Below are 20,322 nucleotides of genomic sequence, written 5' to 3' on the forward strand. Positions count from 1 at the left end.
TCCAAGTTTTTGAACCCTTTCTCGTTTGTCAAAACAATCAAAAAAATTTCTACTCTCCCCCTAAAAAAATCAATTTAGTTGTTCTTTGTTGTTTTCCCACCTTGTAAGAACATAAGAATGGCCATACTGGGTCAGACCAAAGGTCCATCTAGCACATTATCCTGTCTTCCAACAGTGGCCAATGCCAGGTGCTTCAGGATGAATAAACAGAGGCAATCATCAAGATCTATCTCACTGCCCCTTCCCTGTTTCTGGGAAACAGAAGCTAGGGACACCATCCATGCCCATTCTTGCTCGTAGCCATTGATGAACCCATCTTCCTTGAACTTATTTTGCTCTTATTTTGCATCTTTCCTGTTATCGTTTGGGCTTTTCCACCATCTCCCAGCAAAGAGTTCCACAAGTTGATTGTGGGGAAAAAAATGTATTTTGTTTGTTTGAAATCTGCTGCCTATACATGTAATTGGGTTGGCTTCTTGTGTTATGTTAGTGAAAGAGTGAGTAACATTTCCTTATTCTATTTTTCCACACCATTCATCATTTTCAAAACATCAAACATACCCCCCATTCTTTAGTCATTTCTTTTCCAACCTGAAAAATCACAGTCTTGTTAATCTCTCCTCATGTGAAAGCTGTTCCTTACCCCCTAATAATTTCTGTTGTCCTTTCTGCACCTTTTCCAAATCCAATATATCTTTTTTAGATGGGATGTCCAACTCCGCATACAGTATTCAAAAAGTGGGCATACAATGACATTAGAGGCACTGTGGTATCTTGTCTTATTATCTTGCCAGAAGATGTTGTCTTCATAACTAGTACTTTAACAGGATTTTTAAAAGAGCTAGATTAATTCATGGAGGTTAAGTTTATCAGTGGCTATTAGCCAGGATGGGTAGGAATGGTATCCCTAGCCTCTGTCAAAGGCCACCTGGCATTGGTCAGTGTTGGCAGACAGGATACTGTGCTAGATGGACCTTTGGTCTAACCCACTATGGCCATTCTTATCTATTCCTTTCCCAATATCCTGTTAGGTTTTTAGACTGCCACTGTACATTGAGCAGATGTTTTCAGGGACTATCCACAAGGATTCCAGTATCTCTTTCTTGAGTGGTAACAACTATTTTAGGCACCATAATTTTTGTATCTACGGTTTGGATTTTATATTTCCACATGCACTACTTTACACTTATTAACACTGAATTCTTTCTGCTTTGTGTTGCCCAATCACCTTGTTTTGTGAGATCGCTTTGTAAATTTTTTGCAGTCATCTTTGGATTGGTCACTGTTCACCAACTTTTCAAGACCATTTACAAGTTTAAGAGCAGTTTTTTGTTAGTCTCTAAGGGTATGTCTACACTACAAAGTTAATTCGAACTAACACGTTAGTTCGAATTCACTTTAACAGGCAAATCCCTAGTTCGAACTTATTTCGAACTAGTGGAACACTTAATTGGAACTAGGTAAACCTCATTCTACGAGGACTAATGTCTAGTTCTAATTAAGGAGTTCGAATTAAGGGCTGTGTAGCCACTTAATTAGAACTAGTGGGAGGCTAGCCCTCCCCAGCTTGCCCTGGTGGCCACTCTGGGCACCACCAGGGAAACTCTTCTGCCCCCCTCCTGGCCCCAAGAGCCCTTAAAGGGGCACGCGGTCTGGCTACGGTGCCCGTGCCAGGTGCAAGCCTGTCAGCACCCAGCCAGCAGACCCTGCACCTGGCACGGCAAAAGCCAGCCACCCGCTGCCACCCAGCCCTCCGCCTTTTCCCGGGACCAGCCTGGCAGCTCCCAGGAGCCTGCCCGGGGCCGCAAGAGGCGGGCGCCCGCCTGGTCTAGTGCGGAGATCGTGGACCTCATCCACGACCTCCGCACTAGGCACCGGGAAGTGGCCATCTAGGGCAGGATAGCTGCCAGCCTGGCCACCCGGGAGCAGGTTTGCATGAAATCAAGGTGGTCCACTGAGACCCCCGACCCTGAGACCTGAGCTTAGAACATAAAAACATAAGAACGGCCGTACTGGGTCAGACCAAAGGTCCATCTAGCCCAGTAGCCTGTCTGCCGACAGCGGCCAACACCAGCTATCACAGAGGGGATGGACCGAAGACAATGACCAAGCCATTTGTCTCGTGCCATCCATCTCCAGCCTTCCACAAACAGAGGCCAGGGACGCCATTTCTATCCCCTGGCTAATACCTCTCCATGGACCCAACCTCCATGAATTTATCTAACTTCTCTTTAAACTCTGTTCTAGTTCTAGCCTTCACAGCCTCCTGCAGCAAGGAGTTCCACAGGTTGACTATTTGCTTTGTGAAGAACTTTTTCTTATTAGTTTGAAGCCTGCTACCCATTCATTTCATTTGGTGTCCTCTCGTCCTTCTATTATGGGAACTAATGAAGAACTTTTCTTATGCACCCTCTCCACTCCACTCATGCTTTTATAGGCCTCTATCATATCCCCCCTCAGTCTCCTATTTTCTAAGCTGAAAAGTCCCAGTCTCTTTAGCCTCTCTTCATATTGACCTGTTCCAAACCCCTGATCATTTTAGTTGCCCTCCCCTCTCCCACCTCCTTTTCCCAGTCTCCCCAGTTTTGTTAAATAAAGAGAGTTTCTATTTTTGAACACACGTGTCCTTTATTTTGTACATCAGGAAGGGGGGCTAGGGAGGGGTAAGTGGAAGGAGGTGAGGGAGGAATGGGGTATGAGCCCCCAATGGGGAGGACTGGGGTGGCTCTGCAGGCTCCTCGGGGTGGAAGCTCTCCTGCAGCCCCCCGACTGACACGCCCCCCCCCCCCGGATGGCAGCCTGCGGCAAGTGGAGCCGGGCTGATAGCCGAGTGCTGTGATGTGCCGAGTGTGGGCATTCAGGGCACTCCAAGCCAGGACTGCTTTGCTGTCCCTCATTGAGTTAGACAAGTGAGCGGGGAACCTCTGAGAACTGTCTGTCCGGGGTGGGAGTAGGGTCCTTTAAGCACAGCCCTTGGATAGCCTGAGACAGTAGCTCCACGCTCTAAGTCCTAATCTGATGCCCTGCCGGCACTGCTTCCGGCCATCCTTAACATCAGTTCAGGGTCCACTCAATGTGGACATGCTAGTTCGAATGAGCAAAATGCTAATTCCAACTAGTTTTTAGGTCTAGATGCACTAGTTCGAATTAGCTTAGTTCGAATTAACTAATTCGAATTAAGTTAGTTTGAATTAGTGCTGTAGTGCAGACATACCCTAAGTTGCTACAGGACCACTCATTGTTTTAATTTTTTTTTTAAGTTTAACAGAAGTGATTCAAATGCAAATCCAAACAGCACAATACTCATTCCTGTTCTTTTTCACCCCTCTTTTAAATACCTGGCAATGTTTTCATGATGATCTAAACATCTTTCAATTACTTGACTGACCAGCTTGCTATTCTTAATTGCTCTGCCTCTCTTCATTTAAAAACAAACTTCTTGCTCCAAAGACAAAATGGCATGCAGCTCTAACTCCTGTTGCATTTAAGTACTGCCTCAGGAGCTGGTACATGCAGTTTTAAGCAGACCTAAAGTATGAAATCCAGGGGTTCAAAAGTGGGAGAGGGGATTCTTGCTCTTCTACCTCCCTATAAATGGCACCTTAGCTGGTTAACTCTCTCCATGAAGGTGACCATTCTGGTGGCCATCACCTCCAGCAAGAGAATGGGGGAAAGACGCTGATGGCTGACCCACCATACACAGTTTTCACTAAGGACAGAGGAATGCTCAGTCTCTATCCCAAATTCACTTACCTGCATTTTGTTCTAAACCTCATAACAACATGATGCAGGTGGCGTTACACACCTTGGACATCCAATGAACACTTGCTTTTTACCTTGATAGAACAAAAGGAGAAAGTCAACGACACTTTGCGTCTCATTTGCAGAAAGGTCAAAGGGAGAAGCCATCTCTTCCTAGAGAATATCCAGGTGGAACTCTTCATGCATACATGCTTATTATACCATCTACAACAAACAACCACCACCAGTAGCGGCAACTCATTCCCCCAGAGCAGTGGCTTCCACCATAGCCTTCCTCAACAATGTCCCACTGGAAGACATTTGCAAAGTGGCAATTTGATTGTCCAACCATATGTTTGCAAAACATTATACACTTATCTCCAGCTTATTTCCAACAATGCCAGTGGGACAGGCAGTGCTGCCCAGTTTCTGGGGCATGGCTCCAAACTCTCCTCCACGATATGAACAGTAGAGCACCCATGGGGACATCACTTAAAGAAGAAAAGAGAGTTACTCACCCTGTGCAGTAATGGAAGTCCTTCAAGATGTGTGTCCCCAGGGGTGCTCCACTATCCCTCCTCTACTTTGGAGCCTCTTCGGAGCTATAACCAGGGTAAAGAAGGAATGGACAGATACCAGCGGCATAAGGAGATTATACTGTGCACATGCAATATGGCAGGACACTTCTAGAAAAATCTCCAATCACCAGCATGAGGATGGACCAGCACCAAGTGGAGAACCCGTGGGGACACACATCTTGAAGAATTCCCATTACTGCAAAAGGTGGATAACTCTTTTCTGCTTCCAGTGATTGCTCATATGCATTCCACTATGTGACTTACCAGCAAGTTTGTAAGGAGGAGGGATTGGGCCTCAGCTCGATGCCAAGTTCAATACAGCTCTGCCGAATGCTACATCATCCCAGAAATGATGGGTGAAGACGTAAAGAGTTGTGAAATTGTGTAGGGAGGACGACATAGCTATATTCTGAATTGGGATTTGTGCTAGAAAAGCTACCGTTAAGGCTTGCACCTGAATGGAGTACATGGATAGGTGGGACCGGCACTTTGGCTAAGTCAGAGCACAGTTTGATGTACATAGTGATCCAGGATAACAGGCACTGTGACATAATCAGGAGGCCCTTCAGCACAGTCCACAATAGAAATGAAGAGTTACGTTGACCACTGGAATGGCTTATTTCACTCAAGATAAAAAGCAGGGGCATGTCATAAATCTAGTGAGTCTCTCCTAATCTGTGCTTTGTGGTTTAGGAAAAAACAGAGGAAAAAAAATGTCCTGATTGACATGAAAAGGTGACACTACCTTTGACAGAAAGGCAGAATGGGGTTGCAGTGGAACCTTGTCTTTATAAAAGACAAAGGCTCAAGAGGTAAGAGCTCTCAGCTCTGACACTTGTCTGGCAGCAGTAATGGCTGCCAGAAAGACCACTTTGTAAGATAGGGAAGCTAGAGAACAGGTGTCCAGGAGCTCAAATATAGGGGCCATATGCTAGGAGAGCACAAGATTCAGGTCCCAAGAGGTAAAAGGATGTACCTGAAGGTCCAAACCCATAGGGAAATGACCCACCAGCAAGTCCCCAAAGAGAGATGTCATTCCTGAACCCTGGTAAGAAACAGAAATAGTTGCCAGCTGTACCTTAGTGAACAAGACAGATAGATCCTGTTGCTTTAATTAAAGGAGATAGTCTAGGAGCAATGGGACTATGGCTTGCTGGGGAGGGCATACCAATAGCAAGGCACCACAAGAAGTCAAAGCTGAATCATGAGGCTAAAGTGCTGACTCCATTAAAAATTTAAGTCTCTCATCCCTCTCACATTTCGTCTGGGGCTTAAAACTCCTGAAGATACGGCACTTATTTTATTGGTGGCCTTCTCCCAGGCACCGTACATGTACCGGCCACTGCTGGGCACATGCTTCTTGCACTTAGTACATTGTTTATACCTTTGGGGCTGCTGCATTCACCCAAAGACTTCAGCAAACAAGTGAAGGGGAAACCTCTTGCAGAACTAGCTAGCTAAACGAATTGAGAACACACCTAGTTACACTGCAAAGAACTTGTGAGAACTACGCATGAGAGAAGAACTGTATGCTAAGCAAGAAATCAGAAGCTCTAATCACCATGACTGGCAGGAGTTAGGTTGGCAGGGGGCACTACATCAGAACCAAAGGGTACTGCTAGGGCCAAGTCTTTTGACAATTGTTACACACACACATACTGAAATGCATATGAGCAAGCATTCAAAGAAGAAATAAGGTATCAGTTACGTGTTCTGTGACAGCTGTTTGTTTCTTGTCTTGTATCTTGCTCCATGGGTCTTGAACAAAACATCTCTTTCATCACTTCTGTCAAACCTTCTGGTACTCATCTTTTAGAGTATATTCACACACATACGCACTATCTGTTACTTCTTAGGCATGCCTGTATTTTACCAATGATTGCAGTGCTCGTGCCAACTTACTATAAACTTGTATATATCTGTTTTAATATACGGCCTGGCATTGCTGACTATGGTTCCGGGGTCAGGTCTTGCATCAGGCCCAATTCAGTAGGTATCATGTGTAGGACAGAGACAGAGACAGAGAGAGAGAGTGCCATCAGTATAATTTTAGAGCTCTCCCAACAAACAAAACTTGAGGCATATTTTCAAGAGCAGGCCAAACTCATTGTGCTAGGAGTAGCAGGAACGCCCAAGAAACTATGTGGCAAAGCAAACAAAACATACCTGCCAAGCTTGCAATCTCCCCCTATTTGTTATTTAAAACACACTGTAGCCCAGTGGTCTCCAACCTTTTTACACCCAAGATCACTTTTTAAAATCTCCGAACAGGTGAAGATCTACTGTCCTACCCATTCCTTGAAGCCCCACCCTCTCTATTCTCCTCCTGTCCATCACTTGCTATCCCCAGCCCTTACTTACACACTCTGATAAAGTTTATTTTTAAATTATGCAATGTATAAAATTAAAATCACGTGTTTATAGTTATGAAATATATGGTGTGTTTTTTATTCATGTTATTTAAATCTAAAATGAAGCATTTATAATTATACATTTTGAGGGGACAGAGTTCTGCGGCGGGGGGAAGGGAAGAGGGAACAGGGTGCTGGGAGGGCAGAGGACAGGGTTCTGCAGCAGGGGACAGAGTGCCAGTGGGGACAGGGATAGGGACAGAGTTCTGTAGCTGGGAACAGGGGAGTGGGAACAGAATTCTGTGGCTGGGGACAGGGGAGTGGAGACAGAATTCTGTGGCTGGGGAGTGGGGGCTGGGGTGCCAATGGAGGCAGATAGTCCCCTGTATCTGCCTCCTCCCAGGATTCCCCCCCAGAGGGAAACCAGCAAGTGCCTGCCCCGGGGCCCACTCCCCGCTGCACAGGGAAGTCCCGGGGCCGACCCCACGCAGGGCACCCCCCCCCCCCGTGCATGCGCCTGCCCTGGGGCCGACCCCCCGGCACAGGCAAACCCCGCACATGCACTTGGCCCGGGGACCAACACCCCGCACAGGGAAGCCCCGCACGCGCCTACCCCGGGGCCAACCGCCCCCAGCACAGGGAAACCCCATGCGTGCCTGCCTCAGGGCTAACTCACCCCTCCTGTGCGGTGCAGGGACCCGATGCTCCCTCCCGCAGTACACCCGGCAGAGCAGCTAGCGCTACTTTCGGAATCGCCGGAAGTGGCGCTAAGCTGCGGGTCTTCTGTCCATCCCCGGGAAGCCTACGCTACCTCCATTTTCGCTCGAGGTAGGTAGTGGGACTCTCGGGGATGGGAGGGAAATGGGGGCGGGGTGGACAGGACTGTCTGTTTTGCCTTTAAAATAGAGGCATAAGGATCTTGCACAAAAAGGGGGGTTTGCTCAAAACAGACATGTCCACACTGCTTGTTTTTGTGCAAAATGGATTGGAAGAGATTATGCAAATGAAGCACGAGAAAATGCTAATGAGCACTTCATTTGCATTGTGTCTTCCGCAAAAAGTTCATGGTGTAGACACAGCCAAATTGTAGCATTGTCTCTGTACAAGTGGACAAAACTGTAAACAAACAGAACCCAGATTGTTCCCATGGATCTTCATTCACATATCTGTCTGTTTCAACAGCACTGTCCCCCATCTCTTCCTCCCACCTTTCCAAGATGGTTGCTATTTTTGCCCAGATCTGTGCAGACACAAGGTGGGTCAAGCAGTGTCTTACACCCAACCTTATGGAAGAGACCTTCCAGAGGGTAGGGGGGCTGCTGCAGCCAGGAAAAGTCACTGACAGCACAGCTCCAATACAGCTATATTACCAGAATCCCAGTACAACACATAGGAGGAGGTCATATCCCACCCCCAACCCCACAAGAGGATCCTTGCTATGATTTCATACCAGGAGTCTCTTCCTTCCCACACAGATTAGGATGAGCTGAGCCCATGCATTTAAAACTCATTGCTTGTTAGGAAAATACCCAGTACATGGTTATTTATTTCTGGTTTGTTCTTAAGAATATTCTGGTCCCTAATTTAACATGAGGTTTATTTAGTTTTTGGGTAACACGACTAGAAAAAAAAATTATTAAACTTGTATATCATCAGTGCAGCAGCAGAAAATGTTAATGTTTGGACAGTATCACAACATGACCAGTCACTTTCCTTTTTCCCCAGGCTGAGCTTACCTTTTGTACAGGAGACATTTTCACAGTCTTTGGTGAAATAGATGAAGATGGATTTTACTATGTAAGTTTGCTTTTATTTGGTCTTTTAAACTACATTGAGCAGAGTGCTCCAGTTGTTGGTAGAATGATCTATTAAAATATGATCTCGGAGGATTTTGTTTAGATTATGATTTCAGCAAGTTTATTAAACATTTCACTTAATGGTGCTAGTTCTTAATACTATGGTATAAAGTGACAATGTACATGCTGCTGTTCCTGCAACTTAAGATTGAAGTTATGTACAAACATTCCTACATGTTACAAGAACATTTGCCTATTGGCAGGTGACTTGAGTTGAAATAAATGCATTCTGAAATGCAAGCAAGAAGCTTGGCACTGTGAATGTATATGTCCAACTTGCTAATCAAACTGTAACTACCGGGGAGCAAAGTAATGCTATTATAATCAAATGTTGATAGCCACACTTTTGCTGCAAGCTCCAGTCAACATCGGAACAGATTGTGAAAGTAACCTTTGTTTAACAACAGAATTCAGAGAGGTAGCTGTGTTAGTCTTTAAATTTTTTTAAGGTACCACCAGACTCCATGTTGTTTTTGCAGAAAAAAAATCCATCCTACGTATATAAAGCTTGTGCAATAGGATTCTCTGGAAGGGAAAGTGCAGAGCAACAATGATTATACAATTTTTCCCTCTGACTTAAGGGTCGCAGCTGGAATAATACATGTCTGCTGAAATTAGAGCCAGAGATCCTCCCAGCAGCTGCAAAGAGTTTGCACCCCAGAGATCCATCTGAAATAAAACACAGCACATTGTGTCTACCATGATACTGCATGGCAGAGACAGGAGATGTACAAACACCTTTAAGAGGATGCTTCACCTATTTTATGTTGTGTATCTGCCTCTTATGGCAGAAATGTTAGAGAGCACCTTGGATTAATGCCCCATATTAATTTCACCCCATGCCAAGTTAGTGTATTAATACAAGTAATTGCTTAAGTCTTGTCAGGCACTATAAAATACTGAGGGATATTTAGGTCCTAGTGCATAAATTCTGATTATCCAATGAGTAATTTTAGAGTCACTCTCTTTTCAAAAGCACAACCCTTTGCAATGCCAACCTTCCTCCCCCCCCAACCAAACACAAAGGAAATATTAAAAGGTCTTAGCTGAATAGCACGCAGGGGCATGGACTTCTCTGCCCCAAGCCTAAAAGTCAATTTTAAGATCCACGGTGACTTTAATGTGGTCAAAGAAGTAGACAGATAGCTTTTCTATTGGTAATCCGAACAAAATCCTTTAATATACTGGACTCTTAAACCTCACCAAAAATTATAGAATACTTTGTATCTATTGTCTTCCTTTAGCTCCCTATTTGCATTACAGATAATTTACCACTCTCAAGCCAGAAAATCTAATTCTGTGCCCAGCTGTAAGATATTCTTTATGGTGTCAAGCAAATCACTTCCTTTAGTTTCTCCATCTAGAAAACACACACAAAAAATAGTTCTCTACCTCATAGGAATGCTGCATGTTTAGTCATTCAAAAGCAATTGTTTGCCATATGGCAGGGTGAACTCAATGGACAGAAGGGGTTGGTTCCTTCAAACTTTCTTGAAGAAGTGCCTGATGATGTAGAAGTCTATCTTTCCGATGCACCATCAAGATATGTTCAAGATACACCACTGCGTACAAAAGCAAAAAGGGTAAGCAACTACACTAAAAAATAATTTTTCAATCTTTCTATATTTTACCATCTCATTTAGTTTGGATTTTATTTATGACATTTTAAAATCTACTTACCTGTTTTAGGTATTTTTCTTAAATATGGAAAGATTGCACTGATCTTTCACACTAGTATATCATGAGCATTTATAATTATGGACCTACATTTTAAATTAAGAGATTCTGGTGAATGAAATAAAATTTTAACTTCATCAGCCTTTTCTAGTGAAAGTTCTTAGTTCCTCAAACTTGAACTATACACACACACACACACACACACACACACACACAACCTACATTAAAACAGGAAAAGTAGATGGGAATGGGGAAAGAATAGGCCAACCACTTCCTGAAATATAGAATGTAAAGATAGCTGATTAACAATAATTTTAACCCTTTTACTATTTTGTCCTAACAAAAAGTTAACTGTCCAAATTTTGCACATTATGAAATAGATTGTTCATGTACAGAGTATTTCATTTTTGTTTTGTTTCATCACTACAATAATTTTATATATTATATATTTTATATATATATTTTTATTTTTTGCTCATCTGCTTGGAAACAGAAGAAGAGTGTTCATTTCACACCTTAATAAGGCAATGTAGCCTTCACGTAAGTGAGCAACTGAAGATACCAATAAAGATATCAATTAAAGCCATCTGACAATATCTAATGCAAGTCTTGAAACTTAACTGTGGAAAAAAAAGAAATATGTCTCCAAAATCAGTGCCCCCAAAGTAACAAGATACAGACATTTACTGTATGTACTTGTAAGTCAGTGTTTGCATGAGACAAATAAATCCTTTGACATGGCTATTAAGGGACCCCCCCACCATTTAATTAAGGTTAACTTTATGAAGGTTAGCATTTGGAACATATTTCTCCATGAGCTAAATGTTTCTGATTACATCAAAAGAAGTGTTCAGTAAATTGTGCTATAGATGAAAGCTGCATATTGCATTGCTTGCCAACCTGAGATATATAAACTCGTATAATTCCTAAATACTGGGGGAAAGTACAAACTCCACCCTTAAAATAAGCAAGTGAGCTGTACAGAAATTTACAAGGGTATGTAGCTCTGAATTACGATCACAAATATCTTCTTAAACTGTTGGCCTTAAAATGTCTCCCACAATCAGTTGCATCCCAGGTTGCTATTGACTAGATCCATTCAGCAGTTGTGAAACTGTATACACACACACATCCTCATAACCACAATTTACCAGAATAGGACTGTCATCAGTGCAAATACTTATGAAACACTTTAGCTGTGGCTTGGTTTACCAATGCAATAGTGTCAATAGGAAACATGCAGCTCACTTAATGAATGCATTAGACTAAACATATGGTATCTTCAGGTGTACGTTGGGGTGCTTTACCAAGTTGTTTTTCATTAGAATTAGACCTTGATTTTAAATCAAAGTAGGCTTGAAGTCCCTTTGCTTAATAAGCTATTGCACAATAAGACAGCAAATCGTTAATATATTTCTGTTGTCTTAACTGGAATTAAAGATAATAAGGATTGCTGAAGCATGGTTTATACTACACAGTATCATCTTACACCATAAACTTTTTGTCAGTAGGGCACAGCAGATACAATGGGATGAGAGTAAATAGTTACAGTATTTCCATTCAAGTGCTTTTTTATTATTAAAATAGCTGTTTAAAAATATTTAGGAATGCTGTCATGTTCTAAGAATTGTACAATACGTGTTTATCTTCATCTGGCAAACATATAACTGCAGGACACCAAGCAATCAGGGTCTTTAAGCTTTCTTTGATTGCAATTAAGGTTCATTTTAGCTTTTATTTTTTCTTTCTTTCAACCAGTGTGCCATCTTCTCAAATACGTATATACAGTACGCTAACCTGTTTTAAGAAAAAGTGGTCAAAGGACATCAAAAATTTTAAGTGACAATCAAATATAGTTTGCACATACAGTAATTCCTTTTGGAAACTGGTTTATATACAAATGGATCTATGGTACTTAATCCACTTTAATTTTATAAATACAGTTCCTTAGCTACAAATGACCCTTGTCATTCCTGCATTCTTAAGATTGCTGAAATACAAAACTTACAATTTTTTGCCAAAATGATGGCAAAATAAGAGTCTCCAGCTCTATTAAAAATGTAACCGACTTGAGAACCCACTGTATTTCTTGCTGTTTATACCTTTGGCTCACAGTTTCATTTGTGGGAAGCTGTATTTATGTATTTTCTGTATTTCCTTATGGCATACTTAAAACAATTGAGAGAAGAAATGAACTGGCCCTTTTGTTTAATGGATAGTAAGACAAAAATTATGTTGCCAACTTTCTTGATGATGAGTGCTTTCAAACATTCAATAAACTATAATAATATACCTAATAGGTTCCTCCTGAGAATACAGGTACATCAAGGAGAGCACCATCTCCCACAGTCCATCTCCATTCTGGGTCACCTACGCCATCTATGGGTACGTCATCTATGGGTTCTGGTAGTCCCGGGAGAGGCAGGGAAATGTCCTCGAAAAAGAAAAAGGGGCTGCTTTCCAAAGGCAAGAAACTGCTGAAAAAGCTGGGTGCAGTGAAATGATTCATTTACTTCTGGACAACTTGTAAAGCTTCCAAGCTATGTTTTATTTAAAACTTCAAACTAGGGCTTTCATGACTATGAAGTACATCTTTACAGAACCTTCACATTTTTAACCCTTTCTGACATCAGAGAATCATGTGACTTGTTTGATCAAAACGGGAAGAAAAAAAAGAAGTGGATTTGTTGCTACTAAAGAGCAATGTTGTCAATATCTGTTTTTCTTCTAAAAAGATTTGGGGAAAATAAGAATAGAAGGATATCATCTTTTTTTATTTCATGGCACCTCTACATCTCTAACTCTATTGGATAAATCTCTGCCTTTATTCTCCTTTAACTTTGGGGAAGCAAGAAAATCTTATTTGAGCCCTCTTTAAAAATGCTCACCCCAAACTACCTGAACGTTGACCTTAAACAAAAAATGGTCTTGAAACTCCTAGTTTACTCAGCCTTGATGTTTTTGCCTTATTAATACACAATGATTCGTACTGTCTCAATATGCAGCGTATACTTTGTATGTATTGTGTATTTAAATGTCTTTTCAACCTCACAGACATGTAATTTAAGATCAAGTAATGTGTTGCTGACCCCATTTAATGTCTGATGTTATGTTGGGAGGCTGAAAATGTTATGCAGGATGCATTTTTAAACATTTGTATAAGTTCTTTAGCAAATGTTCAGTATGCTAACATGAAGTACCATGTAAACTAACCAGAGATGCACATATTATTTTACTAAGTCAAAAATCTTGTTTCATAGCTCCTGGCACTAGTGTAAAAGTTTCAGTTTTCTAAATGGCCAGAAAATAACCATCTTTGCAGGCTCCCCAAGTGTTCTCTCTTGTGGAAACGCAGTTTTAAGTTAAAAATCATTGTTCATGTTATTGATGTTAGAATCAAGATAAAACACATATAATAGGTTGAGCAATGGAAAGAGATGTATGTTATACACATAAGCTGTAGCCAGTTAAAAGGCTCTACCAATAGAGTACAACCGTTTCAAAATACCAATCTAATATTGGCTTAATTAAAATAATCTTGCTAGCAGACACTGGCAGTTACTATTTTGTAATTCTTGTCCATTTGTAAATTGTTTTTACTGTTTATACATACTTTTCAGACTGCCTTTCTTTTGTAATTTATGGAAGGTTTATAAATGAATGATCAAAGCTTTCCCCATTGTGTCTTCAAAGAATTATAATGTAAATTACTGTAAGATACTACTGTGTGCTAGATTTATGAAATTAAAGAAAACTACTGGCCTAAACGTGTGGTAAAGTATTGTGTGGGCGTGTGCATGTGTACAGTTATTCATGTGTAAAATATTTTATATAAATAAATTTGATATTTTGTAGAATACAGTGTTAAGTTTGTTACTTCAAATAATCACTGTGATAGCTTTCTCTTACCTTTTAAAAACAAAATGCAGGACAATCATCTTTCTATCCAAGTAAACTACATTGTCCTGCATTTTGCTTCAACTACCCCAGACTAACACGGCTACATTTCTATCACTTTTAAAAACAGTATGACAAAGATTACACTGGTTAATTGCAAGCTGTATCTCAACCCTGTAAAGGTATTTGACAAGTCTACAGAAACGCAGAAAGTAATTTTCATTTAAAAAAATCTTCTTTCACTAGCTGCTTCTAATCAGAGAAGGTCCTGAACATACAAAAGTCAAGCTCCAAAAAAGAACCTATAGTGACCACCAATCTAGAAGAGAACCAGCAGAAGATAATTCACTAGACAGGGCTGGACAAAAGCCTTTCAGTAGGCTGGATCCAGCCCACCTACCTCTTTCATTAGGCCCCACCCCCTAACGCATTGCCTAGGATCTAGGGACGCACAAGCCCTTTCAACTGCTTCTATTTAAAGGGCTTATGCCTGCCAGGCAGCTGTGTGGGCCCATTAAATAGAAGCAGTTGATACAAAGGGCAAATTTTTCTTTGTGTTTTCCTCTCTTACCCCTTTAGCTTTTATAGTCTGAAACACTTGGTTTAGGACTTGCTGTTGCTCAAAATGAACAGCTTGGACTGGTTTTCCTTTACAGATTTTATTTGTTCCCTTTTTCGTCGTCATTCATTGGAAATACATTTTAGGGTTTTGTTTGCTTCCCGATTCTCAGATGTATGGCTCAGTGTAGCCAGTGACTAATAGAAATGAAGTTTATGGATGAAGATTGCATTGTCAAGTTGGTCTGGAGCAGTCTGCTGAAGGAAGAGGATAGTAGAAGTCAGCATGTAGTTGGAAGGGCTCTGCATGGAAACTAATATTCATACTCTGTTTTGGATGTGAGGGGAACAGTATTTAAGATTTGATCATAAATCATGTAAATTTCAGAGGCTTGAATTGCCTCCTGTCCTATCCCCATTGAGCCATAAAAATATGTACAAGTATCTTGTAGATCTTGGGTCTAATTGATCCTGAGTGTAACTCCACCAACTCTATTGAAGTTGCACCAGAGATGCATTTGGTCCTAATAACCTCCTCACCAACAAGCATATACACATGCTCAGCATTCGTCCTCCACATTCTTCAAAATCCCCAGAGAACTTATTGCTCGTCTTTGCCTCAGAAGCCACAGACCTGTGGATTTCCAAATTTTGTACTGGTGACCCCTTTCACACAGAAATTCTGTGTGTGACCCCCTTTGTAAATTAAAACAAATATTTTAAATTTAACACTAATTTAATACTTGGGCTTGGGAATGGAGACGGCCAGCTCCTGACTATTCATGGAGAAACCTTGTGACCTCCTGAGGGGTCACAACCTCCAATTTAAAAACCCCAGAAATAGACTTTTTATCAGTGTTCTGCTTGGTTCAGGTTGCTGGGACTTTCTATTCCTACTTTGCTTTGAAGTACAAGGCCCTGCCCCTTCCAGAATGGCCCACAGCCACTTCCAAAATTTGTGAAGTAGCCTCTCTTCAAAAATTATTGCCCACCCCTGCACTAGGGCAAAATGAGTTTAAGCACAAAGAAACTGCATGGAGTAGTTTTATGCCCTGTGCTAAATACATAATAAAACCCAAACTATTTAAGTTATCCCTAATTCACTGTCTAAAAATGACTTAAAAAGAAAAACCAGTTAGTTGACATTTATGTTTGTGACAATATAGCTGTATCATACACAACTGCTCTTGTTTCTATAAACTTCCATCCATATTTTTATAAAAATCCTGGTAGAGAACAGTTGTTATGCACAATTTCTATGACTTAACACTTTTCAAGGATGAACATTTCTCCCTGATCCTCCATTTCTTATCAGTGTTTGAATCTCGGTAAAAAGCTGTAACTTACTCAGAATTTGTTGGGAAAGCAAATTCCCATATAACATAATTGTCAGTTTGTAACAATTGTCAGAACAGCTTCCACTGCAAAATGTATGGGAGAATTACCCTATAACTGTAAGTCTATGGAAAGACAAATGCCTCGCTTCATCAAAAAATATGCTAAGTTGCTAAGAACACCACTCCTTTTTGTATATCTCCACAATTTGTGATTCTTTACCACCCATTATTAGCTAAATGGACTCCATGTGCCCCTTCTCCATGACCTCTTCTGCTTTCTAGATGTAACTATGTTTGTAAGGATGGGGAAAGGCAGCAGCATATAAAGAAAAACTACACTGTAGATGTCCTTGCATTTCTCCACCTCCTTCCACTACAATAACTGATTAATTATTTTTTCGGGGGGAGTGGAAGAGGTAGAAAAGACTCTATTTATGTATCTCACCTCTTTTAACAGAACACACTCAAAGTAACCCTTAAGTTCTCTTTGGCCATGTTAAAGAATGGCAGTTTGAGATATAATTCTCTTTAAATGAATATTCATCAGCCTCTACAGAATTAGAAACTTTCACTTCTGAGAAACAACAGCTAAAACAATAGCTCCATTATCCATCCCACGGATTAACTTGACTACAGGAGAAATTCAGCATATTTGTATTTAAGGGAGTACAGGGAAATGGAAGGGAGAAATTATTCCATGTGTGCAAGAAATTGTGGATGTCAGGAGCTATATTGTATGGAATAACCCAAACTTTGGTTAAAATACACCACATTGTGTAAAGTACGTGCACAATATCTTAAAAGTATAATGAAATGCTGAATCTGACCAAAAGTTAAAGATTTAATTTTGATTCTTCATGATACTAGAAGAAGATCAACAAGCAAATCAAAGATAAATGTTAGTGTTCATGCATTCAGTTTTTAATAAAGGATCCAGGATGTTTCCAAACCAAAAATGCTTTCAACCTAAAAGTTACAAGTAAAAGCCTTAATAGGGATCCTGTAACTATTTCAAACATTAAGCATTACAAAATGTCTGTAATTACTTTACTCTTAAATTATATCTACTCAACCTTAACAGTTACTGGAAGAATGAATTTGATAATAAAGTATTCTAATCCCAAATGGTACATACAGATAATGTGCCATTTTCTAGTCAACCATTACTTCTTGCAGTATATACAACGAAATTTTTATCTCAAACAAAATTCTACTCCAAAAGCAATGGTAAAACTTGGCACTTTGGAGCTTCTAATATTTTAAAAGTTATTTCTAGATCACATATATTCAATATAGCAAACGGCGTTAGCCCAGTCTACGTATTTTATCCAACACCCTGTTTCATTCCTGTCCCAGACCTGTAAATTCTACTTTGATTAATACACAAATGAAGACTAGACTATACCAATTTATTAATATAGGTACCAAAAGGCTTGCAGTAAAAACTTGCTTTATTACTAAAGGGCATAGGTATGACTCGGTACAAAAGTTTATGGGTATGGTGTCATTTTAATTTAGGCAATTTCCCAAAACGACCATATTTTAAGCAACCAATCAAGGGACCGTGCTTTCAAGGGGATATGCAAAAATGGATGCTATACTCATGTTAGAAGATGCAATGGGGCAGTTTCTTGTTCTGTTTAGACATACATACGTATTTATGAGCATACAAATGCAATATTTTAAACAAAGAACTTTATTGACATTTATCAAAAGGAAGAACGTTCACAATTTAAGTTAGTTCTAATTAGTACAATGAGCATATATTTAAACAAACATACCCTTCTAATAAAACAATCTAATCCAAAAAGACATCTAGACAAGCTCATCATGAAAAATCTCAGTGATGTAGGAAAAATACCTGCAAGAACAAAAGGATACTTGTGGTTCTAAGCTACAGTACTTTAACTTCTTATGTCCGAATTTACACAACTTAGTTTAAATGTATGGACTTAGTTATGGAAATACTTGAAACACCTTCTAGTTTACATATTTCCACATTCTTACATATGACACATTCCACAGCACAGAAACTGAAATATAAAACACTGAGTGATCGTAAATGAGCATAAAAAAATGAAACTACTGTAGAAGTTATTTCAGATCACAAAGGAGTAACCAGGAGTAATGAGAGGAAATCAAGAAAGAGATAATTGGGCTGAATATTCTATACATGCTGAAGGCATTTTACAACTTCATGGATATTTCTTTCTATGCAGATGGAGAACACTCACCTCATCTGTTTAATAGTCTCTCCAAGGGAACAGGTGGAAGCCTCATAAATGAGACTGAAAAGTAGACTGGTCCAACAAGTGAGAACCAGTCCTGCTCCTATAGAAGGTCATGCAATGCAGTCCATTTCAAATATCTATTTTTTATTTCTAACTTTTTTGTCTGCCTAACCAATGACATTATTTTGTTTTCATGATGCACTGGGGCACTGCTGAAGATTTTGTGTAACTAGTTAAGCCTGTTTTCCTGATGCTAAGACTGACAAGAAAATAGTGTAGGCATTTTCAAATATTTTAATTTATTTGGTGAATCCAAACATGAAAATGAGAATGACTACAATAGTGACTGACATCATGCTTACAGTGTCCGGAAGAAGCATCACAAGAATGAGCCCTAATAACTAAGAATACTAGGCACAACGCATATACTTGTATTGGAGAACACTGGCATGCAAAATTCAAGGGTCAACAGCTTGTCCTTTTCAGTACAGTTGATAGCCATGCCTAGCTTTTAAGAACTTAACATTTAGTACAGGAGACAAAGAACTATGTTTTAGCTTATTGCAACTTATGTTTAGTGTATTCAAATCATAAGAAGACATAAGCACAGATTTCACCAAGAAAAACTAATGTTCGTAGGCCGCCTTTAAAGCTCCCCCGCCGCCACACACACACATTAAAGATGTTTCTGAATAAGCAAATAGGCTATAAAGGTATTAACTATAGTTTGTCATTTTTCCTAGTAATGAACTTTCTCAAAATTATTTTTGATGCTATAATTGTATTTTCCTTGTAAAAAAAAAATGTGCAAAATTATGCATTTACCCCATATGCACATTTACCATTTTTGCAGCAAAAATGTTTTATAGAAAACTACAACATTGGTGAGAAAAAAAAAATGAAAAACTGGTACCAAAGAAAGTTCCACAAACTTCATTGTATCCTCTTCTGTAGCTCAAAGGTAGAACAAACGGTCTGAGAGTGACAGATTCGGTTCTCTGTGTATGCTCTGACCCACAAGAAAAGCCAATTTATGGGCATACTGGCAAGGAGCAGGCACTCTGATAATACCCTACAGAAGAAGGGAGCCATTTAATAAATAGCACATTCAGTAAAAGCTAAACACTAACAAAAATTTGAAATTCAAAGTCTGTATTTATTACATTTGTGTTTCCCTTGCTGTAATTATTTGTATAATATATAAATAAATGTATATATACCAGAGAAGTGGTTGTTTCAAATTACATGCCACACATATTTTGTAAGTACATTTCACATTAATTCCATGTGGCGGTTGTACAGTTGAAGTCAAGTCAGAAATTGTATACATTTAATTTTCCTAGATTCTTCTACATTCTGTATATTTTAAACATAATGAATTGAAAAGTTCTATTGCAGTTGGAAGAAAAGTTGCATGCTACTTAAGATCTCATGCAAGAGTCCTTGCTTGCTTTAAAACCAACAAATTCTTATAATACAAGAAAATGGAAGGGTAAAAGAGGGGTACAAATCTTCAGCCATCTGAACTACCACGCAACTTTAATCTTCCCTTGTAATTCCATCGCCCATCCTGCACAAGTTTCCACAAATTGACAGCAGTGAACAGACCCATAAGAGATAGCAGTTTTACTCAATAAATAGCTTTAAGACCACAGTTTTTTTCTGTGTGACTGGTATCAACTAGGGATGTTTAAAATGCAGTTATGTGAATGTGTAACTGCTGAAGATTTCAGCAGAGGGGTGGGGCGCAATCAATTCCCAGCGGATACAGAAGTAGCAGCAAGGTGGTGGGAAAGGGGGAAAAGCTAGTTGATACACAGGTGGGAGCTGGTGCACATGGGGAGCTGTGCATACCAGGAGAATGTGTCTAACTGTGAAGGTTAAATGATGAGCCCAGGCTCACAGGTTAACCGTGTACACAGTTTCACTTTCACATTCCTAATATCAACCTGGTAGCAGATGACTAAAGAATCATGCAAGGTTCATATAAATTGTGTGACAAATCAAAGCCAGCAACATGCCACACTCTGGTGGAAAACAAGTATACAAGAGCACTGGATAAGTAGTTTTCTCTTTCCAGTAAACTACTAGAGCCT

General features: G+C 40.0%; 2 protein-coding genes across 12 annotated transcripts in view; one reads left to right on the forward strand and one right to left on the reverse strand.

The window, feature by feature from the left end:
* Nucleotides 1–13,970, forward strand: part of RIMBP2 (RIMS binding protein 2) — a 494,858-nt gene extending 480,888 nt beyond the window's left edge. For 6 of the 8 annotated variants that reach the window (XM_089775164.1, XM_089775165.1, XM_089775167.1 and 3 more), the window contains 3 exons: nt 8,396–8,467; nt 9,975–10,109; nt 12,504–13,970. In XM_089775164.1, the coding sequence (XP_089631290.1) occupies nt 8,396–8,467; nt 9,975–10,109; nt 12,504–12,707 (411 nt within the window). In that variant the 3' untranslated portion in view covers nt 12,708–13,970. Of the gene's footprint in view, nt 1–8,395; nt 8,468–9,974; nt 10,110–10,696 lie in introns of all 8 variants that reach the window. The other 2 variants (XM_089775169.1, XM_089775170.1) reach the window with 1 other exon arrangement.
* Nucleotides 9,949–20,322, reverse strand: part of PIWIL1 (piwi like RNA-mediated gene silencing 1) — a 132,010-nt gene continuing 121,636 nt past the window's right edge. For 2 of the 4 annotated variants that reach the window (XM_075898454.2, XM_089775172.1), the window contains exon 21: nt 18,397–19,298. In XM_075898454.2, the coding sequence (XP_075754569.1) occupies nt 19,182–19,298 (117 nt within the window). In that variant the 3' untranslated portion in view covers nt 18,397–19,181. Of the gene's footprint in view, nt 10,089–18,396; nt 19,299–20,322 lie in introns of those variants that run through there. The other 2 variants (XM_089775171.1, XM_075898455.2) reach the window with 2 other exon arrangements.

Source organism: Pelodiscus sinensis, chromosome Z (assembly GCF_052426305.1).
Source record: "Pelodiscus sinensis isolate ZL-2025 chromosome Z, ASM5242630v1, whole genome shotgun sequence".
Lineage (NCBI taxonomy): Eukaryota > Metazoa > Chordata > Testudines > Trionychidae > Pelodiscus > Pelodiscus sinensis.